Source organism: Carcharodon carcharias, chromosome 31 (genome assembly GCF_017639515.1).
Source record: "Carcharodon carcharias isolate sCarCar2 chromosome 31, sCarCar2.pri, whole genome shotgun sequence".
Classification (NCBI taxonomy): Eukaryota; Metazoa; Chordata; class Chondrichthyes; order Lamniformes; family Lamnidae; genus Carcharodon; species Carcharodon carcharias.
This window is the reverse complement of record NC_054497.1, coordinates 9,175,531-9,198,249: the sequence shown is the minus strand read 5'-3', so window position 1 is coordinate 9,198,249 and position 22,719 is coordinate 9,175,531. Positions and strand designations below refer to the sequence as shown.

Genomic DNA, 22,719 nt, shown 5'->3' with positions numbered 1-22,719 from the left:
AACTCAGCAACTAAAGTCCACCTCCCCACCCCCAACTCAACAACTAAAGTCCACCTCCCCGCCCCCAACTCAACAACTAAAGTCTACCTCCCCACCCCCAACTCAACAACTAAAGTCCACCTCCCCACCCCCAACTCAACAACTAAAGTCCACCTCCCCACCCCTCACTCAGCAACTAAAGTCCACCTCCCCACCCCGCACTCAACAACTAAAGTCCACCTCCCCACCCCCAACTCAACAACTAAAGTCCACCTCCCCACCCCTCACTCAGCAACTAAAGTCCACCTCCCCACCCCGCACTCAACAAATAAAGTCCACCTCCCCACCCCTCACTCAGCAACTAAAGTCCACCTCCCCACCCCCAACTCAACAGCTAAAGTCTACCTCCCCACCCCCAACTCAACAACTAAAGTCCACCACCTCATCCCCAACTCAACAACTAAAGTCCACCTTCTCACCCCCAACTCAACAACTAAAGTCCACCTCCTCACCCCCAACTCAACAACTAAAGTCCACCTCCTCACCCCCAACTCAACAACTAAAGTCCACCTCCCCACCCCGCACTCAACAACTAAAGTCCACCTCCCCACCCCCAACTCAGCAACTAAAGTCCACCTCCCCACCCCCAACTCAACAACTAAAGTCCACCTCCTCACCCCCAACTGAACAACTAAAGTCCAACTCCCCACCCCCAACTCAACAACTAAAGTCCACCTCCCCACCCCCAACTCAACAACTAAACTCCACCTCCCCACCCCCAACTCAAAAACTAAAGTCCACCTCCCCACACCCAACTCAACAACTAAAGCCCACCTCCCCACACCCAACTCAACAACTAAAGCCCACCTCCTCACCCCCAACTCAACAACTAAAGTCCACCTCCCCACACCCAACTCAACAACTAAAGCCCACCTCCTCACCCCCAACTCAACAACTAAAGTCCACCTCCTCACCCCCAACTCAACAACTAAAGCCCACCTCCTCACCCCCAACTCAACAACTAAAGTCCACCTCCTCACCCCCAACTCAACAACTAAAGTCCACCTCCCCACCCCCAACTCAACAACTAAAGCCCACCTCCTCACCCCCAACTCAGCAACTAAAGTCCACCTCCCCACCCCCAACTCAGCAACTAAAGTCCACCTCCCCATCCCCAACTCAACAACTAAAGTCCACCTCCCCACCCCCAACTCAACAACTAAAGTCCACCTCCCCACCCCCAACTCAACAACTAAAGTCCACCTCCCTACCCCTCACTCAGCAACTAAAGTCCACCTCCCCACCCCGCACTCAACAACTAAAGTCCACCTCCCCACCCCCAACTCAGCAACTAAAGTCCACCTCCCCACCCCCAACTCAGCAACTAAAGCCCACCTCCTCACCCCCAACTCAGCAACTAAAGTCCACCTCCCCACCCCCAACTCAACAACTAAAGTCCACCTCCTCACACCCAACTCAGCAACTAAAGTCCACCTCCTCACCCCCAACTCAGCAACTAAAGTCCACCTCCCTACCCCTCACTCAGCAACTAAAGTCCACCTCCCCACCCCGCACTCAACAACTAAAGTCCACCTCCCCACACCCAACTCAACAACTAAAGTCCACCTCCCCACCCCCAACTCAGCAACTAAAGTCCACCTCCCCACTCCCAACTCAACAACTAAAGTCCACCTCCCCACCCCCAACTCAACAACTAAAGTCTACCTCCCCACCCCCAACTCAACAACTAAAGTCCACCTCCCCACCCCCAACTCAACAACTAAAGTCCACCTCCCCACCCCTCACTCAGCAACTAAAGTCCACCTCCCCACCCCGCACTCAACAACTAAAGTCAACCTCCCCACCCCACACACAGCAACTAAAGTCCACCTCCCCACCCCGCACTCAACAACTAAAGTCCACCTCCCCATCCCTCACTCAGCAACTAAAGTCCACCTCCCCAACCCCAACTCAACAACTAAAGTCTACCTCCCCACCCCCAACTCAACAACTAAAGTCCACCTCCTCACCCCTAACTCAACAACTAAAGTCCACCTCCTCACCCCTAACTCAACAACTAAAGTCCACCTCCTCACCCCCAAGTCAACAACTAAAGTCCACCTCCCCACCCCGCACTCAACAACTAAAGTCCACCTCCCCACCCCCAACTCAGCAACTAAAGTCCACCTCCCCACCCCCAACTCAACAACTAAAGTCCACCTCCCCACCCCCAACTCAGCAACTAAAGTCCACCTCCCCACCCCCAACTCAACAACTAATGTCCACCTCCCCACCCCCAACTCAACAACTAATGTCCACCTCCCCACCCCGCACTCAACAACTAAAGTCCACCTCCTCACCCCCAACTCAACAACTAAAGTCCACCTCCTCACCCCCAACTCAACAACTAAAGTCCACCTCCTCACCCCCAACTCAGCAACTAAAGTCCACCTCCTCACCCCCAACTCAACTAAAGTCCACCTCCCCACCCCCAACTCAACAACTAAAGTCCACCTCCCCACCCCCAACTCAGCAACTAAAGTCCACCTCCCCACCCCCAACTCAACAACTAAAGTCCACCTCCCCACCCCCAACTCAACAACACTCATATCCCACCAAATTTTCACCTTGGGGTCACACAAAGCCTGCGGCATTAAAACACGGGCAAAGCTTGGGAAGCACTTACTAGCCTTCCCCACCAGCGGTAAAACGTTTCTCTCTCTCAAATCACCCCTAACCCTTCATTTCTCCCAGGGAACATAAAGCTAGCTTATGTATTTGCTCCCTGTAGCCTAACCCTGACCAGCCGCAAGTCTCAACTCTTGATTGTGGCCTTGTCGACCTCTCATTTCACGCAGTCCTTTTTAATTACCACGACTGCTGTATTAAACCGTGTAGCTGAGGCTGAGGTTCCTGAGCAAGAATCTCCCCGACCTCTTCCCCCACCCCCGACCACCCCCCACCCCAACCCACCCCCGGCCACCTGCCTGTCTGAGAAAATCCCCACTGCCTCGTCGTAGCTCGGAGAACGAGCAATGTGCCCGTGCCCTAAGTTGAGCGGGTCCCATGTTTCCAAGTCCTCAGTGCCGTTGTTTGTCGTTGCTTTCAGGTCAACGGGCAAAACGTGGTGAAGGTGGGGCACCGGCAGGTGGTGAACATGATCCGGCAGGGCGGCAATAACCTCATGCTCAAGGTCGTCATGGTAACCCGCAATCCCGACATGGAGGAAGCTTCCAGGAAGAAAGGTAGGACGTGCCGGCCGCTTAGAGATACGGGAACGTGGCACAGGGTCAGGGACGCCTTCCACAGGCGAATAGCCAACATACTGCCTGGGCTCCCACATAAACGATGGCCGGTCAGGGCCCAGTGATGACCCTTGAACTGTACTCCAGTCAGTTAGTGCCTGTAGGATGGGGAAAAGAAACGTTTGGATCTGAATTGCATCTGCAGGCATCCCAGTCCGCTTCTCAACCAGTGCATCATTTTTTAAGTAAAGCCATTGTTCTTTTGGAGACACCATAGCAGCTCATGCTTGCATAGAACATATAAACAAACAAATGATCATTAAAGGAATGAATCTTGGACTGGACATGAGGACAGTTCTCTGCCTTTCTCTCTTGCACAGTCAGTCGATCTTATAAATCCACCTGATCAGGGAGGCCTCAGTTTTCTCTCCCAGCTAAAGGAGAACATTTTTGGGAGTGCAGCACTCCCGCAGTAGTGACCCTCCAGCAGTGCAGCACTCCCTCAGTACTGTCCCTCCAGGGGTGCAGCACTCACTCAGCACTGACCCTCCAGGGGTGCAGCACTCACTCAGCACTGACCCTCCAGCAGTGCAGCACTCCCTCAATACTGACCCTCCAGCAGTGCAGCACTCCCTCAGTACTGCCCCTTCGACACTGAACAACTTCAAGCACTGACCCTCAGGCAATGTAGCACTCCCTCAGCACTAAACCTCTGCCAGTGCACCACTCACTCAGCACTGACCCTTCAACAATGCAGCACTACCTCCGCACTGACCCTCGGACACTGCAGCACTTCCTCAGTACTGACTCTCCGACAGTGCAGCACTCCCTCAGTCATGAACCTCCGACAATGCACAACTCCCTCAGTACTGACCCTCTGACAATATAGCACCCCCTGAGTACTGACCCTTCGACAGTGCAGCACCCCGTCAGGACTAACCCTCTGGCAGTGCAGCATTCCCTCACTACTGACCCTCCGACAATATACCACCACCTGAGTACTGACCCTAGGGCAGTGCAGCATTCCCTCAGTATTGACCTCCAATAGTGCAGCACTCCCTCAGTACTGATCCTCCGACAGCGCAGCATTCCCTTAGTACTGACCCTCCGACAGCGCAACATTCCCTTAGTACTGACCTCTGATAGTGTAGCATTCCCTTAGTACTGACCTCTGATAGTGCAGCGCTCCCTCAGTGCTGACCTTACAAGAACCCACCTCTCCCTCAGTACTGACCCTCCAAAAGTGCAGCACCCCCTCAGTACTGACCCATTAGCAGTTCAGCACTCCCTCAGTAGTGGCCCTCCAACACTAAACCACTCCCTCAGCCTCCGCCAGTGCACCACTCATTCAGCACCGATCCTTCGACAATGCAGCGCTCCCTCAGCACTGACCCTCAGGCAATGCACCACTCCCTCAGAACTGACCCAATAGCAGTGCAGCACTCCCTCAGTACTGACCCTCCAACACTGAACCAGTCCCTCAACACTGAACCTCTGCCAGTGCACCCCTCACTTAGCACTGACCCTCCGACAGTTCAGCACTCCCTCAGTACTTACTATTACAACCAGGATGGGAGAAGTGAACATATGATCCAGCCCCACTACTCTGCAGACTATACCATTAATTAAAAAGTTTAATTTTTTCACCAAAACAGCCAACCGTCTACTTCCCTACTGGTGCCCAGAATAAGAGAGTCTTCAACCAGGCTTCTGACAGTACGCTCAGAACGATTGTTTAATATAAAACGAAACTTCGTTTTAACAAGTTGCAAGTACTGGTTAACACACAATTGTAATCAGGAAGTATAACTATCTATCTCTTCCTAAAGAAGTCCCCAACACACACACACACACACACACAGACACACAGACACACACAGACACACAGACAAAGGACAAACAGATAGAGTCTCTCTGCAGAGATGGGCTTTCAAAGGTGGGTGTTATAAGATAAATGATAAAGCTTACAAGGTCTCAGTGCTGTTGACCTGGAGTTCCCTTGTGTGAAGACAGGCCCCTGGACATCTGGAAGTTCTCACTAGCTGGTCTCAGCTTTGTAGATCCAGGTGGAGATCAGATACACTCAGGGTTCTCTGGCTACAGGTTGATAGCCCCACACAATCCTAGGCAAGGTGGAGAGAGGGAGTCAGTGAAGGTAGCCTTCCTTCTTCCTCAGCTTGTTCCCCAGCAAGACCGCCCTCAAAACCAGCAGGTTCACAGCTTCAGTTTTTTTTTCACTCTCTCCCATGTCATTTCCAGCAAGTTACCAACTTTTGCCTTTTCCGTTTCACCCCCCATCAATGAAAGTGGTTGCTGTTCAAAACAAACAACCAGATCTTCCTCAAGCACCATAAAGGTCAGGTGATTTCTTGGAAGAGGTCTGCTCGTTGACAGTTCCTAGGTGAACTTATGACCTTTTTTTAAAAAAATAAAGTCGCGGGTCAGCCTCCAAAGCTCCAGATCATGCCAGATCCTTCCATTTAGTGAAAGAAAAATTCAGTCTCAAGAGACGCGATTCTAACGGGCCTCTGCCCTTAAGAGATGAAACACCATTTCCAAATATGTTTCACCGCAAAGTATACGGAAAAAGATATGTACAACATATAAACAGAATCCAACAGGCACTCACTCAGCCATTCGCTCCTTATCCAGAATCTGTTCAGTTTACTGGCTTTTTGCTTTCTACATTTTTTTTTGCAAAATTTACATTCTTGGTAATGCATCTGCAGCCATATTATTCTTCCCAGCAATATGAACATTTTTTTAAGTTATAAGGCTGTATTAGCAAGCTCCATCAGAACAGTCTGTCATTCTGAGTCTTAAATTTTTCCACAAAAGCCAAGGGATTATGGTGGGTATATACATGAGTTTCTTCATGGCCATGATGGAAATATACCTCAAAATATTTAAGAGCCAGTAACAATCCCAGAGCTTCCTTTTCTACCGTAGAGTATCACTTTTGATGCCAATTACATTTTTTTTTCAAAAGTGCTTCTCTACGCCCGATTCATCTTCTTGCAGTAAGACTGCATCCACCCCCGAATCACTAACATCAACTGCCACACTGAAGGGTTTAGCGAAATTAGGGGTGCCTAACACCAGTTCATTGGCTAGAATCACCTTCAGCTTCTCAAAAGCCATCTGGCATTCTCTTGACCGTACCACCTGTGTCTTCTTATGCGATAAATCCTTTAGTGGAGCAGCTTTTGTGCTGAAGTTTGGCACAAATTTACGAAAGTAGCCGTGCACCTCCAAAAATCTCATGGTTTCCAGTTTAGTTTTAGGGATAGGGAATTCTATCAGAGCCCGTACTTTCACTGTTCTTGGCAACACTTGCCCTTGCCCCACAACATGCCTTAAATAATTTACTCACACTGTCGTGAACTCACTTTTTGCAAGGTTTGTTACTAGACCCGCCAACTGTCATTGATTAAATAAGGCTTCCAATTGTTTTGCATGGTCTTTCCACGTGTTGCTGTAAGTCAATACATCATCCAAGTAAACCACGGTGTTAGGAACATTAGTGATCACCTGATTCATTAGTCTTTGGATAGCGGAGGGAGCATTTTTTAGTCCAAAAGGCATTACTCAGATTGGTACTGTCCATTTGGCCTGACAAAATCCGATACCTCTTTAGCTAGCAACGTTAAAGGTACTTGCCAGTATCCGTTCAACAAATATATCTTAGCAAGGAACATGGCACTGCTAATCCTGTCACTCCAGTCTTCTAGACAAGGGCTTGGGTAGGAATCTGTTTTTTGTTGCTGCATTAACCTTTCCAGCATGTATGCAGAATCTGGTTGACCTACCAGGTTTAGGCAAGAGCAGTGCTGGAGATCTCCAACTGCTTTGACTAGGCTCAATTAGGTGATTTTCTAACAGATATTGAATTTCTGCTGTCACTTGAGCTTTTTTCTCTGGACTTAAACGATAAGGATGTTGCTTTATAGGTGAAGATTCCCACTACATCCACATCATGCATGGCTAAAGTTGTACATCCTGATTTGTCCCTACAGATTCCTTTAAATCCTGTAAGTAACCTTACTAGATCCTCTCATTTTGCTACCTCTTAAGTATGAAAATATGGTGTCTGATTGTCCTAATATTTCAGCATTTGCTAACCGGATAGTGGGAAGTTCGATTTGTGGGCTGCCTCAATCTCCTTTGCTTCACTCTCACTGTCCCTTTTGTCCTCCACTGTCCTTACTACCTGGCATACCTGCTCCTTTTTATCTTCCTCCCTATGATAGTATTGCTTTAAAGTATCGATATGACTGCCGATTCTTTTTCCTGTGATCTGGGGTGTCTATCAAATAATTTACTTTACCAACCCTCTTGACTGTCCTGTATGGGCCACTGAACTGTGCTTTCAGAGGGTCCCCCATAAAAACACTAACACAAACGCTTCATCCCCTGGTTTTAATGTCCAGGTCATAGCTTGCTTATCTGTCCATTCCTTCACCTTTGTTTTGAGAAACTTTAAAATGTTCTTGAGCCACTTTTCAGGCTCCCATGAGCCGTTCCTGGAACACGGTCACATAATCTAACATAGAAGATTCGTCCCTCTCTCCTAAAAACTTGTCTTTGATTAATTTCAGAGGACCTTTTATCTCAAGTCCATAAATTAATTCGAAAGGGCTAAAACCAGTATATTCATTTGGTGAATCTTGGGTAGCCGATAAAAGAAAATCCAGTCCTTTTTCCCAATCGTGAGGATGTTCATGACAATATGCTTTAGTCATTGTTTTGAGGGTTTGATGGTACCTCTCTAAAGCTCCCTGTGTTTGTGGATGATACGCCATGGACTTTATCTGTTTTATACCCAAACTACTCATTATGTTTTGAAAGATATTAGACATAAATTTGGACCCTTGATCTGACTGGATCTCCACCGGTAACCCATATCAAGCAAAACATTGGGTTAGCTTTTCCACTACTACCTTAGCTGTCATTGTTCTTAAAGGGACGGCCTCTGGAAATTGAGTTGTCAAACCTATAATAGTCAGGATATACTGGCGTCCTGCTTTCATTTTTAGTGACTGTCCCACACAGTCTACTAACACTCAACTAAACAGCTCTTCAAAAAATGATGTGGGAATTAAGGGTGCTGGTTTGATTGTATGTTGTGGTTTTCCTACTACCTGCCAAACATGGCACAATTTACAAAACCGGCCAGTAAAAATGCTGAGTTTCCCCTATCCTTACATGTCCTGCTGTAGGAACTTCATGTGCTATCTATAATAGCTCTACCATATTTGGACCGTACCACTACCTGATGAACAACCATCCACACCTCGTCTGCTGGTCTGTGAGGAGCTTCATTGCTATCCCCCTTTAATGTAATAACATTCTGGAACTTCATCGGCCTCAGCTTCAGTTTGGGCTGATTATGCTACCTTACTTAACTCCGGATCAGCTTGTTGAGCCCCAGCCAGAGAAGATTTATTAAACATCACTTTTGGACTAAGTCTTTAAAGGAAGTTTCAGCTAACCAGATATCTGTTTGTGGGATCACTTTTACCTCCGATGATGTACTTTGCTTTCCCGTTACTCGGGTCATCACACACAAAGGAAAAATTCCTGGAATCTTTTCCTGAAACTGCTCCATCCCTTGGGCTTTCTGTAATTATGGGAGAAGCTACTACCTTCACTCCGGCTAAATCATCTCCCAGGAGTAAATCAGTTCCATCTACGGGTAACTACTGAATGACGCCTACCGTCACTGTCCCTGACGTAAGGTCACACTCCAAGTGCACCTGGTACAAAGGTACAGGTATATACTCCCTGCCAATACCATTTATTAAATCTCTAGTTTTTAATGTGCTCTCTGATGGAAAAGTTATGGCTTTCCCCAGCAAAGGTGTCTGAGTGGCTCCATATCTCTTAATATGATTATAGGTCTAGCTATCTCATTTAAGGGATAAGGGGTTACTATTCCCTTTGACAAAAATCCTTTATAACTCTCGTGCATCTTATTCACTTCTCCTGAACTCACAACAGTGCTCACACTCAGTTTCACAGCTGCAGTTAACGCTACAACTCGATCTGTTGTACTTTCAGTCAGGGTTCCTTTTCCTGAATCACCCTTATGTTCCCCAGTAAGTCCCATTGACTTCTCATGCAACTTCCAGCAAATAGGTCCCACCTTGTCATGATGGGAACACTTAGGCCTTTGAATCTCACTTCCACCCTCATCACCTTCCTTTCTCATCTGAGGAGGAGTTTCCAGGGATTTCCCAGCTTTCCCTTCTCTTCCCTGACGACTTTCCTTTCTTTCACCTTCCCACCTTCTGTCCTTCTCGGGTTTGTGGGGATGGTGGAAAGAGGCTTTGAAGACATGAGCAGATGTCTGGAAGTTCTCACTAGCTGGTCTCAGCTTTGTAGATCCAGGTGGAGATCAGATACACTCAGGGTTCTCTGGCTACAGGTTGATAGCCCCACACAATCCTAGGCAAGGTGGAGAGAGGGAGTCAGTGAAGGTAGACTTCCTTCTTCCTCAGCTTGTTCCCCAGCAAGACCGCCCTCAAAACCAGCACGTTCACAGCTTCAGGTTTTTTCACTCTCCCCCATGTGATTTCCAACCTTTGCCTTTTCCGTTTCTCCCCCCATCAATGTAAGTGGTTGCTGTTCAAAACAAACGACCAGATCTTCCTCAAGCACCATAGAGGTCAGGTGATTTCTTGGAAGAGGCCTGCTCGTTGACAGTTCCACGGTGAACTTATGACCTTTTTTAAATAAAACCCAGGTCAGCCTCCAAATGTCCAGATCACGCCATGTCCTTCCCTTTTGTAAAAGAAAAGTTCAGTCTTGAGAGATATGATTCTAGTACTGACCCTCCAGCACTGAACCACTCCCTCAGCATCAACCCTCTGGCAGTGCAGCACTCCCTCAGTACTAACATTCCGACAGTACAGCACTCCCTCAGTACTGACCCTCCGACAGTGCAGCACTCCCTCAGTACTGACATTCCGACAGTGCAGCACTCCCTCAGTACTGACCCTCCGACAGTGCAGCACTCCCTCAGTACTGACATTCCGACAGTACAGCACTCCCTCAGTGCTGACATTCCAACAGTGCAGCACTCCCTCAGTAATGACATTCCAACAGTGCAGCACTCCCTCAGTACTGACATTCTGACAGTACAGCACTCCCTCAGTACTGACATTCTGACAGTACAGCACTCCCTCAGTACTGACCCTCCGACAGTGCAGCACTCCCTCAGTACTGACCCTCCGACAGTGCAGCACTCCCTCAGTACTGACATTCTGGTGGCGCAGCATTCCCTCAGTACTGACCCTCTGACAGTGCAGCACTCCCTCAGTACTAACATTACAACAGTATAGCACTCCCTCAGTACTGACCCTCCAACAATGCAGCACTCCCTCAGTACTGACATTCCGACAGTGCATCACTCCTTCAGTACTGACCATCAGACAGTTCATCACTCCTTCAGCTCTGACCCTCTGGCAGTGCTGCACTCCCTCAGTACTGACCCTCCAACAATGCAGCACTCCCTCAGTACTGACATTCCGACAGTGCATCACTCCTTCAGTACTGACCATCAGACAGTTCATCACTCCTTCAGCTCTGACCCTCTGGCAGTGCTGCACTCCCTCAGTACTGACCCTCTGACAGTGCAGCACTCCCTCAGTACTGACCCTCTGACAGTGCAGCACTCCCTCAATACTGACCCTCTGAGAGTGCAGCCCTCCTTCAGTACTGACCCTCCAACAGTGCAGCCCTCCTTCAGTACTGACCCTCCAACAATGCAGCACTCCCTCAGTACAGACCCTCCGACAATGCAGCACTCCCTCAGTACTGACCCTCTGACAGTGCAGCGCTCCTTCTATACTCTGCTGGATGTATGGACCTGCATTATGTGTTCAGGTTTGTGGAGTGGACATCTGAACTCACAGTGGCAGCGTGTCAGCAAGTGAACTAGGCTGACACATACACTGTCAGTGCTCAAAAGCACAACATGAACCAAAATGCATGCAGGGAAAATATCTTTCTCTCTCTCACAATCGGGTTACCAACTCTGTTTGGCTAGATTCCTGGAGCTTTTATCACAGGACCTCGTTTTGGCAATTGACCCGAAATGCTCTCCTGCCATTTGTCCCCCAACATGTCCATCATCCTGAAACCCTGCCCACACACTCCTACCACTGGTTTCCATTATCCAAGACCCCCACCATCCCACAGCCAATCAGAAAGTGAAGAAACTCTTCACTACTTGATTGGATGATTCTTCAATGCCTATCAAACTGCTTTTACTGAATCACAGAATCTTTACAGTGCAGAAGGAGGCCATTGGGCCCATCGAGTCTATGATGGCTCTCTGAAACGGCATTCCACCTAGTCCCACTCCCTTGCCTTACCCCCGTAACCCTGCACGTTCTCTCTTTTCAGGTAGCAATCCAATTCCTTTTTGAATACCTCAATCAAACCTGCCTTCCCCACCCTTTCAGGAAGTTTGTTCCAGGCTCCAACCACCGCTTGGGTGAAAAAATTTTTCCTCACATCACATTTACTCCTTTTGCTAATTATTTCGAATCTGAGCCCTCTAGTTCGTGATGCCATCTTGAGGTGGGAACAATTTCTCACTATTTACCCTGTCCATATCCCTCAGGATCTTGAATACCTCTGTCAAGTCTCCTCTCAGCCTTCTTTACTCCAAGGAAAACAGACCCAATCTCTCCAATCTATCCTCAGAGCTACAGTTCTTTATCCTGGGAATCATTCTTGTAAATCTCCTCTGTACTCACTCCAGTCTCTTCACATCCTTCCTTAAATGTGGTGCCCAGAACTAGACACAGTACTCCGGATGAGGCCTGACTAGTGCCTTATACAAATTCAACATGACCACCTTACTCTTGTACTCAATGACCCTATAATAAAGCCTAATGTACTATATGCTTTATTAACTGCTTTCTCAACATGCCCTGTCATCTTCAATGACTTATGTATATATAAACTGCAATCCCCGTGTTTCTGCACCTTCTTTGGAGTTTCTCCCTTTAGTATATACTGTCGATCCACATTCTTCCTGCTGAAATGAATCACCTCACACTTCTCTGCATTGAACTTCATCTGCCACTTGCCTGCCCCATTCACCAACATGTCTATGACCTTTTCAAGTTCAAGACTATTCTCATCACAGCTGACAGCGCTTCCAATCTTCATATCCTCTGCAAATTTTGAAATCATGCCCTGCACCCCAAAGTCTGGGTCATTAATATATATCAGGAAGAGCAAGGGTCCCAACACTGACCCCTGAGGAACTCCACTACAAACCTTCCTCCAATCTGAAAAACAACCATTTATCACTACTCTCCATTTCCTGTCACTCAGCCAATTTCTTATTAAAGTTTTAGTTTTGCTTTTATTTTTATTCCCATATCTGACATTTTTTTGTAACAAATAAACAAAAGTACTCAAAGAATTGATTTTAACGCCGTGGGATTCCAGGCTCAGCATTTGCTCCTGGCACTACCTTAGGGATCCTATCTTCAATTTCTGGAGGGTTGCCAAGCCTATTTCAGAGCCTTATTGTGCTGTTTGCTTCTTAAATATCATGGAAAATTCGTGCCATTTGGAGGCCATTCAGTCCATCGTGCCTGTACTGACCAATAAAGAGCTAACCAGTCTAATCCCACCTTCCAGCTCTTGGTCCATGGTCTTGTAGGTTATGGCACTTCGAGCACATATGCAATTATTTTTTAAAGACAATAAGAGTTTTGGCCCCTACCACCCTTTCAGGCAGTGAGTTCCCACCCCCGGGTGGAAACAGATTCTCCTCTGATCACCTCTGATCCTTCTACCAATTAGTTAAAATCTAAGTCCGTTAGCTATTGACCATTCTGCTCAGGCATAGCTCCTTCCCATCCTCCCTATTTTGGTTCCTCATGTTGCGGTATAACGATGAGACCACTCAAGTCTGTGCGTTTCCAGTAAGCAAGCATATTCAAGCATATGCTGGGAGGACACAGCCTGGTTCTACAGTGTGTCCCTCTGATACAAAGGCTGCGTAGCATATCTATATCTTTTAGTTATCACATTTCACTATACTGCCCAGTACAACCTCCAGTCACATACCTAATGAGCAGAGTTATTCAGGCTGCAGATGTCTCTGTTATCTCCCTGGAAAGGCTGGGAAATGCCTTGGTTCTAACATTTTCCAGTCTGTGCTTTTATTGCCCCAACATTTGTTTGCCCATCCTGTGACGGTCATTAAGTTTTAAGACTTATGATCGTTAGTTGGATTCCCACAGTACCACACCCAACATGCCTATGTGTTGGCTATATTTCCCATCATGCTTAGAGAGAACTCTAACAACTTCATTTCTCTCTACTAAAGCTATTAATACATGTCCATCCTAACCAGTTACCCCACTTCACTCATAATTGTACACAACTCTGTTAAATCTCCCCTCAGCCTCCTCCGTCTCAAAGGTAAACAACTCCAGACGATCCAACCTTTCCCCACCACGAAAATTCTCCAATCGTGGCGAATTCCCCTCCCCCAACCCCGCCCCACTCATAAATCTCTTCTGCACACCGCTTGAGTGTGACCACACCCTCCCTGCAACCTGACACCAGAGTTGTTTGCTCAGCTTCCCAGCCCTGGTGGAGCAGCGGCTGACATCACCGTGATCGGGTGAAATGTTTTCTGTTTCAGTCACGACGCAGACGAAGCGGCTCACTCCGCCGGCCATCGCCCTGCGCTCGAAATCCATGACCTCTGAACTTGAGGACCTCGGTAAGCATCTTAACTCTCTCTCTCTACGCGGCGTACAGGTGATAACGGTTTGCTTCCTTTACAAGTTCACAGCCAACGATGCCATCCTGGAAATGTAGCATGCCCCCCCCACCCCCCCCACCGGGGTAAGAGACAAAATAGCTTCGGGGGGGTTGACACGAATAAACGCCCAGGGCAGGATTCTCCAGTCTTCGGGAGGGCAGGGCGCGTGGACCCCAAGAACGGCCAGGAAAGGGTCCGGTCACCACCCACAATCACCCCCCCCGCACCCAGAACCCCAAATTCACACTGGCTGGCCAGTTAACAATGAAACGCCCAGCGCTGCCAGAGTGGTGGGGGTGGGAGGAGGGCGAGCGCGGAAAGGGGTTTGGGGGGGGTTGGGGTGTGGGGAGCTTGCGTTGACAGCTCCCTGGGGGCCCAGAGCTGCCTCAGGGAGCTGAAGAATTGTACAAAGGAAAAGAATGATTTTAGGAATGATACAAACAGGTCCCCACGCGTGACTCAGTCACATGAGGTGGGGGGGGGGGGGACATGTCTAAAACGCAGTTGAAAAATTTTTTCTGATTTTTAAAAAAAAAATATACTCACCGTTGGAAACCTCATCCCACCTGTGGATGAGGTTTCATCACAAATGCTAAGTCCGCTTGGCCTATTTGCCCACCTGCCAACCAATTTGCCAACCTGCTCGCCCGACGTCATCCTGTGTGATTTTATGCCCAATTGGGTTGAGTGTGTGCCTGCCCATAGCTGGAAAACCCTGCCCCTGGTGAACTTGTCTGAGGTTACTCTGTCTCACCTGAACAGAACAATCATCCGATTATGTTCCTGCTCCCATTCTGTGGCTACAAGAGCAGGTCAGAGGCTGGCAGCAAGCACCTCACCTTCTGACCCCTTAAAGCCTGTCCACCTTCTACAAGGCACAAGTCAGGAGTGTGATGGAACACTCCCCACTTGCCGGGGTGAGTGCAGCTCCAACAACACTCAAGAAGCTTGATACCTTCCAGGACAAAGCAGCCACACTTGATTGACACCCCATCCACAAACGTTCATTCCTTTCACCACCGACACACAGTAGCAGCAGTGTGTGTACCATCTACAAGAAGCACTGCAGGTACTCACCAAGGATCCTTAGGCAGCACCTTCCAAACCTACGACCGCTGCTATCTAGAAGGACAAGGGCAGCAGATAGATGGGAACACCAACACCTGCAAGTTCCCCTCCAAGCCTCTCACCATCCTAACTTGGAAATATATCGCCGTTCCTTCACTGTCACTGGGTCAAAATTCTGGAACTCCCTCTCTAACAGCACTGGGGGTGTACCCACACCATATGGATTGCAGCGGTTCAAGAAGGCAGCTCACCACCACCTTCTCAAGGGGCGATTAGGGATGGGAAATAAATGCTGGGCCCAGCCAGTGACACCCACATCCCGTGAATGAATAAAAAAAGTGTTAACAAGCCAACGTAACATTTCTGGGCTACGGTTCTCACTCCTGATCTCAATCCTCTGCCCAGGCACTGCAGGGTGACCTTGGGCCAGGGCAACATCTGGAACATCTGGCACAGCGACAGGGTTTGTCAACTCTGGTCAGGTGATTTCCAGTGGTTTCATCACATGACCACTTGCCCGCCACCACCCCCCACCCACCCCCACCCCCAACCCCACCCCCACCCCACCCCCTTACACTCAGGCCATTGGTCCATCCTCCTTGCGCCTCACAGCCAATTAGAAGACCCTTTATTACCCGATTGAATTCACCTTGATTCTCAATCCAGTCCACTTTGTTCCCCCACCTCCAATATTTTGAAAGAAAATTAATATTTTTAACGCGGCCATAATCTTTCTCCTGCATGTTGTTGCACGTAGAAGGATCCAGGAGATTAATTTTCAATTTTGGGAAACCCAAGGGCAATTATTATGTAGATTTTTGATCTACGAGGGAGCCGAGGGCTTTGGGGTCAGTCAGGGAGGTGAAATTGGGGCCATCAGGTTAAAGAATGGGCCTCTTCGGCCAGGTGAGAGCAGCCTCCCCCCCCTTTGAAGAGGCGGCCGGGAGGGCAAAATGAGGTAAACACTTTCATCTCGAGAAATCACGTGTGTCGAAACAAATAACCTTAAAACAGCCAAGAGGGGGAGTCTGGGGGGACAATGTGATTGAATTTTGCTTTTCTCTATGTTTGTTAAAGCAGTTCAGTGACTTCTCACAATTTTGTTCCGTGGTAGAAGGCTTCTGATTCGCTTATGACTAGGCCACAGCCTGGCCCAGCAGTTGAGGGGCACGGAGACAGGGAGATTACTAATTAATTCACATACAGCTGGAGCAGCGAGATAAGCCTGGCTTGAGTTGGATTTGAGGCTTTTTTTTTTTCATTTGTCGAGCCTTTGAATCATTTGTGTGGGACAGGGCTGGTGATAATCTCCAGAGCACTGGGGCAGGGAAACGGAATGAAAGGAATAACTCTCCCAGTCCAGTTTGTTTTCTATCTTCACCATTCTGGGGAGTAGTGGGAAGGTGTTGGAGGGATACGTGGGCTGCTTATCAACCTGTTGAACCGCGCGACGGACATTACTCCCATAGCCAACAAGTCCCGAACTGGGACTTGAACCCGGAGCCACTGTCTCAGCGAGCAAGGGACTACACCACAGGGCCTTTAACTCAGGGAGTAGAGTTCGATAATCATCCATTAGGTGAAGATTTGTTCAGTCTGGGGGAAAGTATTGAAAAATGTGTCCCACCCGCGGGTCCCTTCTTAACAATCAGATAGAAAGCACCAGCAGGAAAATACTGTTCAGATCAGTACTCTTATTTCCCGGTTTTTAACTGGCCTTCAATTTTAAGGTATACAAGACCAGTTCGGACCAGTCCTCCTATTTCCCAGTTTTTAACTGGCCTTCCATTTTAAGGTATATAAGACCAGTTCGGACCAGTCCTCTTATTTCCCAGTTTTTACTGTTTTTTTCCCTTCTCGGTAGGTGTTTCCTTATTTCTTGAAAGGTCTGGTGCTCATTTTTAGAACATGCCCCCCCCCCACCCACCTCCCCCACAGTCCTACGCTCCCCAACCAGCATAAATAGTTAACAAAAACAGAATTACCTGGAAAAACTCAGCAGGTCTGGCAGCATCGGTGGAGAAGAAAAGAGTTGACGTTTCGAGTCCTCATGACCCTTCGACAGAAGCAGATCATCACCCCTTCTATCACTGCTTGTTTGTCCCTACAACCACACCCCCCCCTCCACCTCCCTCTCTCTCTATCTCTCCGCCCCCCACACACACACACCTTAAACCAGCTTATATTTCAACTCTTTCTTGGACTCGAACTCAAGTTCTGTCGAAGGGTCATGAGGACTCGAAATGTCAACTCTTTTCTTCTCCGCCGGTGCTGCCAGACCTGCTGAGTTTTTCCAGGTAATTCTGTTTTTGTTTTGGATTTCCAGCATCCGCAGCTTTTTTGTTTTTATCTCAGCATAAATAGTTGTTCTCTATTTACCCATCTGCTCCCCCTAACACCCTGAAAACTTTTGATCAAATCACCCCGTTGCTCTTCTAAATCCCAGGAATTGCGACCCTAGTTTTTGTGACCTCTCCTTGTAAATTAACCCAGGTGTTATCCCGCCTTAGCGGCAAAGTAATACCTGCTTCTGTCCGTTTGAATGTTTATTCTGCTATCAGCAATGCCACAGGAGACCTGCTGGTAAAACCAAAACACAGACTACCCGGAAAGTACAACTGATGAGGTTGAATGAGAGCCTGCATTAGTTTGAAAGCAACATTAAGGAGCTGAGGGGAGGTTAGTACCTACGAATAGATGAACTTACTTGTGAATTTGGAGCAGGAGCAGGCCAATCGGCCCCTCATGCCTGCTACACCATTTGATAAAATCATGACTGATCTGATTGTGGCCTCAACTCTACTTTCCTCTCTACCCTCCATAGCCTTTGACTCCCTTGTCAATCAAGAATCAATTCTTTTAACCTCTAACCTTAGCTGGTTTTAGTGGGTTTTGCTCCTGGAGTTGTATTAGCCACAAGATATTTACCACCAATCAGCGATAGTCTTGTGGATGAGTCTATCTCCCTGAAAGTTCTGATGGTGGGATATGCCTGATTAAAATAACAACCTCTGGCAAAATTTTCTTAGGAAATATTAAAACCCCTTTTATCCTTTCCCTGCGCCCCACCAATTCCGGCCTCTTGCACATCCCCGATTCCCATCACTCCACCATTGGTGGCCGTGCCTTCAGCTGCCTGGGTTCCAAACACTGGAATTTCCCCCCTAAACCTCCCATCTCTTTCTCTGTCTGTCTGTCTCTATCTCTCTCTCTCTCTGTCTGTCTCTCTCTCTCTCTGTCTCTCTTTCTCTCTCTCTTTCTCTCTCACTCTCTCTCTTTCTCTCTCTCTCCATCTCTCTCACTCTCTCTCTTTCTCTCACTCTCTCTCCATCTCTCTCTCTCTCTGTCTCTCTTTCTCTCTCTCTTTCTCTCTCACTCTCTCTCTTTCTCTCTCTCTCCATCTCTCTCACTCTCTCTCTTTCTCTCACTCTCTCTCCATCTCTCTCTCTCTCTGTCTCTCTTTCTCACTTTCTCTCTTTCTCTCACTCTCTCTCTCTCCATCTCCCTGTCTCTCTCTCTTTCTCTCTCTCTCTCTCTCTCTGTCTCCTCCTGTATGACGGTCCCTAAAACCCACCCCTTTGACCCAGCTTTTAGTCACCTGTCCTTAATATCTACTGATGCGACTTGTTGTCAAATTTTGTCTGACAGTCGCTCCTGGGAAGAATCTTGGTGCGTTTTACAATATTAAGAGTGTAATATGCCTCCCCCCCACCACCGCCCCCCCGCCCACTTCTGACTTGACCAGGCCGCAGCCTAGCCTCTCTTTAAAAAGGATAATTACAGGCGAACCTTTGGCTAGATAGTGTGATTGTTTAACTTCCAAACCGACTGAAATTGTTTTCTCTTCCCCCTCCCCTCCCCCACAGCCTCCCCCTGGAACAAGAAGGCCGGTGAGTGATCGACATGTCACACGGAAAACACGCTTACTCTTTTCAAACAAAAAGGCTCTGTCCGCAGATATGTCGCTGACCCGTAACCTCCAACGACCCCTTAAAGTCCTCGCCTCCTTCACTCGAGCAGTGAAGCCAGAGGGAGGATGGGGGTTTGAATCAGGCCTCAGAAAGGACCTGAGTAGGCCAAAGTCACGTGTTGTATGAGGATTCAGGGAGAGAGGTTTGATGGGATGAAGGGGTTGCCTTATGCGGAAAGGCCTGTACTCATTGGAGTTCAGAAGAATGGGAGGTGACCTCATTGAAACAGGTAAGATTCTGAGGGGACTTGACAGGGTGGATGCTGAGGGGGTGTTTGCTCTCTTGGGAGAATCTAGAACTGGGGGGGAAGGGGAACTGTTTCAGAATAAAGGGCCTCCCGTTTAAGACGAAGATGAGGTGGATTTTCTTCCCTCAGTGGGTCATGAATCTTTGGAATTCTGTATCTCAGTGAGCGGTGGCGGCTGGGTCACTGAATATATCCACGGCTGAGTCAAGGGTTATGGGAGACAGGCAGGAAAGTGGAGATGAGTCCAAGATCAGATCAGCCGCTGTCTTATTGAATGGCGGAGCAGGCTTGAGGGGCCGAATGGCCCACTCCAGCTCTTTATTTCTTGTGTCTTTATATTGCTCCAGCATCCTCATTCTCAATGTCCCACCTTTCTCCCCCTGACCCAGAGCAGCTTGGTAAGTAACTTGATACGTATTTATAAAAACAGAAAATGCTGGAAAATCTCAGCAGGTCTGGCAGCATCTGTGGAGAGAGAGAGAGAGAGAGAGACAGAGTTCACGCTTCGAGTGTGTATAACTTGAAATGTTAACTCTGTCTCTCTCTCTGCAGATGCTGCCAGACCTGCTGAGTTTTTCCAGCATTTTCTGTTTTTATAAATAGGTATCAAATTACTTATCATGCTGCTTGAAAACATATATCGGCCGTTCCTTCACTGTCGCTGGGTCAAAATCCTGGAACTTCCTCCCTAACAGCAATGTGGGTGTACCTACACCACATGGACTGCAGCGGTTCAAGAAGGCAGCTCACCACCACCTTCTCAAGGGGCAATTAGGGATGGGCAATAAAAATGCTGGCCCCCAGCCAGAGACACCCACGTGAATAAATACATTTTTTAAAAATGCATTGGAAGATTTTCATCTTTTCCGACGGTGGTTGGAGAAGCTAATCTAATTTTAGTGGCAGGACTTGGTTTAAATTTTGCCACCGATCTTGGTTAACCCTGTGCACCAATCATCACTGCTTCACCAACTGAGAGCACCTCCCTCCTGGAAGTTCTTAAATTGGGTCACAGCCAAAAGCCAATACCTCACCCCCTCAGTGGTACACTCCCCAGAGAGGCTGTGCTCTGTGCAGTTACAGATGCCGCTCTTAAGGAGAGGCCAGAGGCCTCCTATGAACCCATAATGAACTTGGCTACGTGGCCCCTAACCTGCTGTCCCTTTGTGTCTTACAGATTATGAGCCCCAGCAGTCCACCGAGAAGAGGCGGAAGGTTTATCAAATGGCATTAAGTAAATAGTCGATGCTAACTTTCAAAATAACGCACCGTAGATACTGGGGAGATCAAAGGTCAAGCTCGGAGTTGTGTTAAAGCAGAGGGAGCATCTTTAAAATCCAAATCAGGAAACGCAGAGGAAACCGAGAATAGGCTGTCACTCAAAACATTTTGGCTGCGCAATGAGAGACCTGCCATCTGCTTCCACAACTGGAATGTTGCTGGAAAGGGGGACCTATTCCCGAAGCTTTTCATCTTGAGCTCATCAGGAAAAATGCAAAATGCCAAATTTCAAATATTCGCACCAAATGACGCTACAGGAGAAAAGGCTGATTGGCAAGTCGAATCTGATTGGCTGAGGTGCTGCCAATTTAGGATAATCAGCCGAGCTTGTAACCCCCACTCACTCCCTCAGACTGAGACACCCCCACTCGCTCCCTCAGACTGAGACACCCCCACTCGCTCCCTCAGACTGAGACACCCCCACTCGCTCCCTCAGACTGAGACACACCCACTCGCTCCCTCAGACTGAGACACCCCCACTCACTCCCTCAGACTGAGACACCCCCACTCGCTCCCTCAGACTGAGACACCCCCACTCGCTCCCTCAGACTGAGACACCCCCACTCGCTCCCTCAGACTGAGACACCCCCACTCGCTCCCTCAGACTGAGACACCCCCACTCGCTCCCTCAGACTGAGACACCCCCACTCGCTCCCTCAGACTGAGACACCCCCACTCGCTCCCTCAGACTGAGACACCCCCACTCGCTCCCTCAGACTGAGACACCCCCACTCGCTCCCTCAGACTGAGACACCCCCACTCACTCCCTCAGACTGAGACACCCCCACTCACTCCCTCAATGAGACACCCCCACTCACTCCCTCAGACTGAGACACCCCCACTCACTCCCTCAAACTGAGACACCCCCACTCGCTCCCTCAGACCGAGACACCCTCACTCACTCCCTCAATGAGACACCCCCACTCACTTCCTCAGACTGAGACATCCCCACTCACTCCCTCAATGAGACACCCCCACTCACTCCCTCAGACTGAGACACCCCCACTCGCTCCCTCAGACTGAGACACCCCCACTCACTCCCTCAATGAGACACCCCCGCTCACTCCCTCAATGAGACACCCCCGCTCACTCCCTCAGACTGAGACACCCCCGCTTACTCCCTCAGACTGAGACACCCCCACTCACTCCCTCAATGAGACACCCCCACTCACTCCCTCAATGAGACACCCCCACTCACTCCCTCAGACTGAGACACCCCCACTCGCTCCCTCAGACTGAGACACCCCCACTCGCTCCCTCAGACTGAGACACCCCCACTCACTCCCTCAGACTGAGACACCCCCACTCGCTCCCTCAGACTGAGACACCCCCACTCGCTCCCTCAGACTGAGACACCCCCACTCACTCCCTCAGACTGAGACACCCCCGCTCACTCCCTCAGACTGAGACACCCCCACTCACTCCCTCAGACTGAGACACCCCCACTCACTCCCTCAATGAGACACCCCCACTCACTCCCTCAGACTGAGACACCCCCACTCACTCCCTCAATGAGACACCCCCGCTCACTCCCTCAGACTGAGACACCCCCACTGACTCCCTCAAACTGAGACACCCCCACTCGCTCCCTCAGACCGAGACACCCTCACTCACTCCCTCAGACTGAGACACCCCCGCTCACTCCCTCAGACTGAGACACCCCCACTCACTCCCTCAGACTGAGACACCCCCACTCACTCCCTCAATGAGACACCCCCACTCACTCCCTCAATGAGACACCCCCACTCACTCCCTCAGACTGAGACACCCCCACTCACTCCCTCAGACTGAGACACCCCCACTCACTCCCTCAGACTGAGACATCCCCACTCACTCCCTCAATGAGACACCCCCACTCACTCCCTCAGACTGAGACACCCCCACTCGCTCCCTCAGACTGAGACACCCCCACTCGCTCCCTCAATGAGACACCCCCGCTCACCCCCTCAGACTGAGACACCGCCGCTCACTCCCTCAGACTGAGACACACCCACTCACTCCCTCAGACTGAGACACCCCCACTCACTCCCTCAATGAGACACCCCCACTCACTCCCTCAATGAGACACCCCCACTCACTCCCTCAATGAGACAACCCCACTCACTCCCTCAGACTGAGACACCCCCA

The 22,719-nt window shown here is 49.2% G+C and overlaps 1 protein-coding gene across 1 annotated transcript in view; it reads left to right on the top strand.

Annotated features, from left to right (window-relative positions):
• The window catches only part of LOC121271497 (SH3 and multiple ankyrin repeat domains protein 1-like), a 389,623-nt gene that overhangs the window by 253,683 nt on the left and 113,221 nt on the right, over positions 1 to 22,719 (top strand). Inside the window, 4 exon segments of the mRNA XM_041177480.1 lie at positions 3,089 to 3,224; positions 13,903 to 13,983; positions 18,960 to 18,983; positions 20,489 to 20,545. Coding sequence (XP_041033414.1) covers positions 3,089 to 3,224; positions 13,903 to 13,983; positions 18,960 to 18,983; positions 20,489 to 20,545 — 298 coding nt within the window.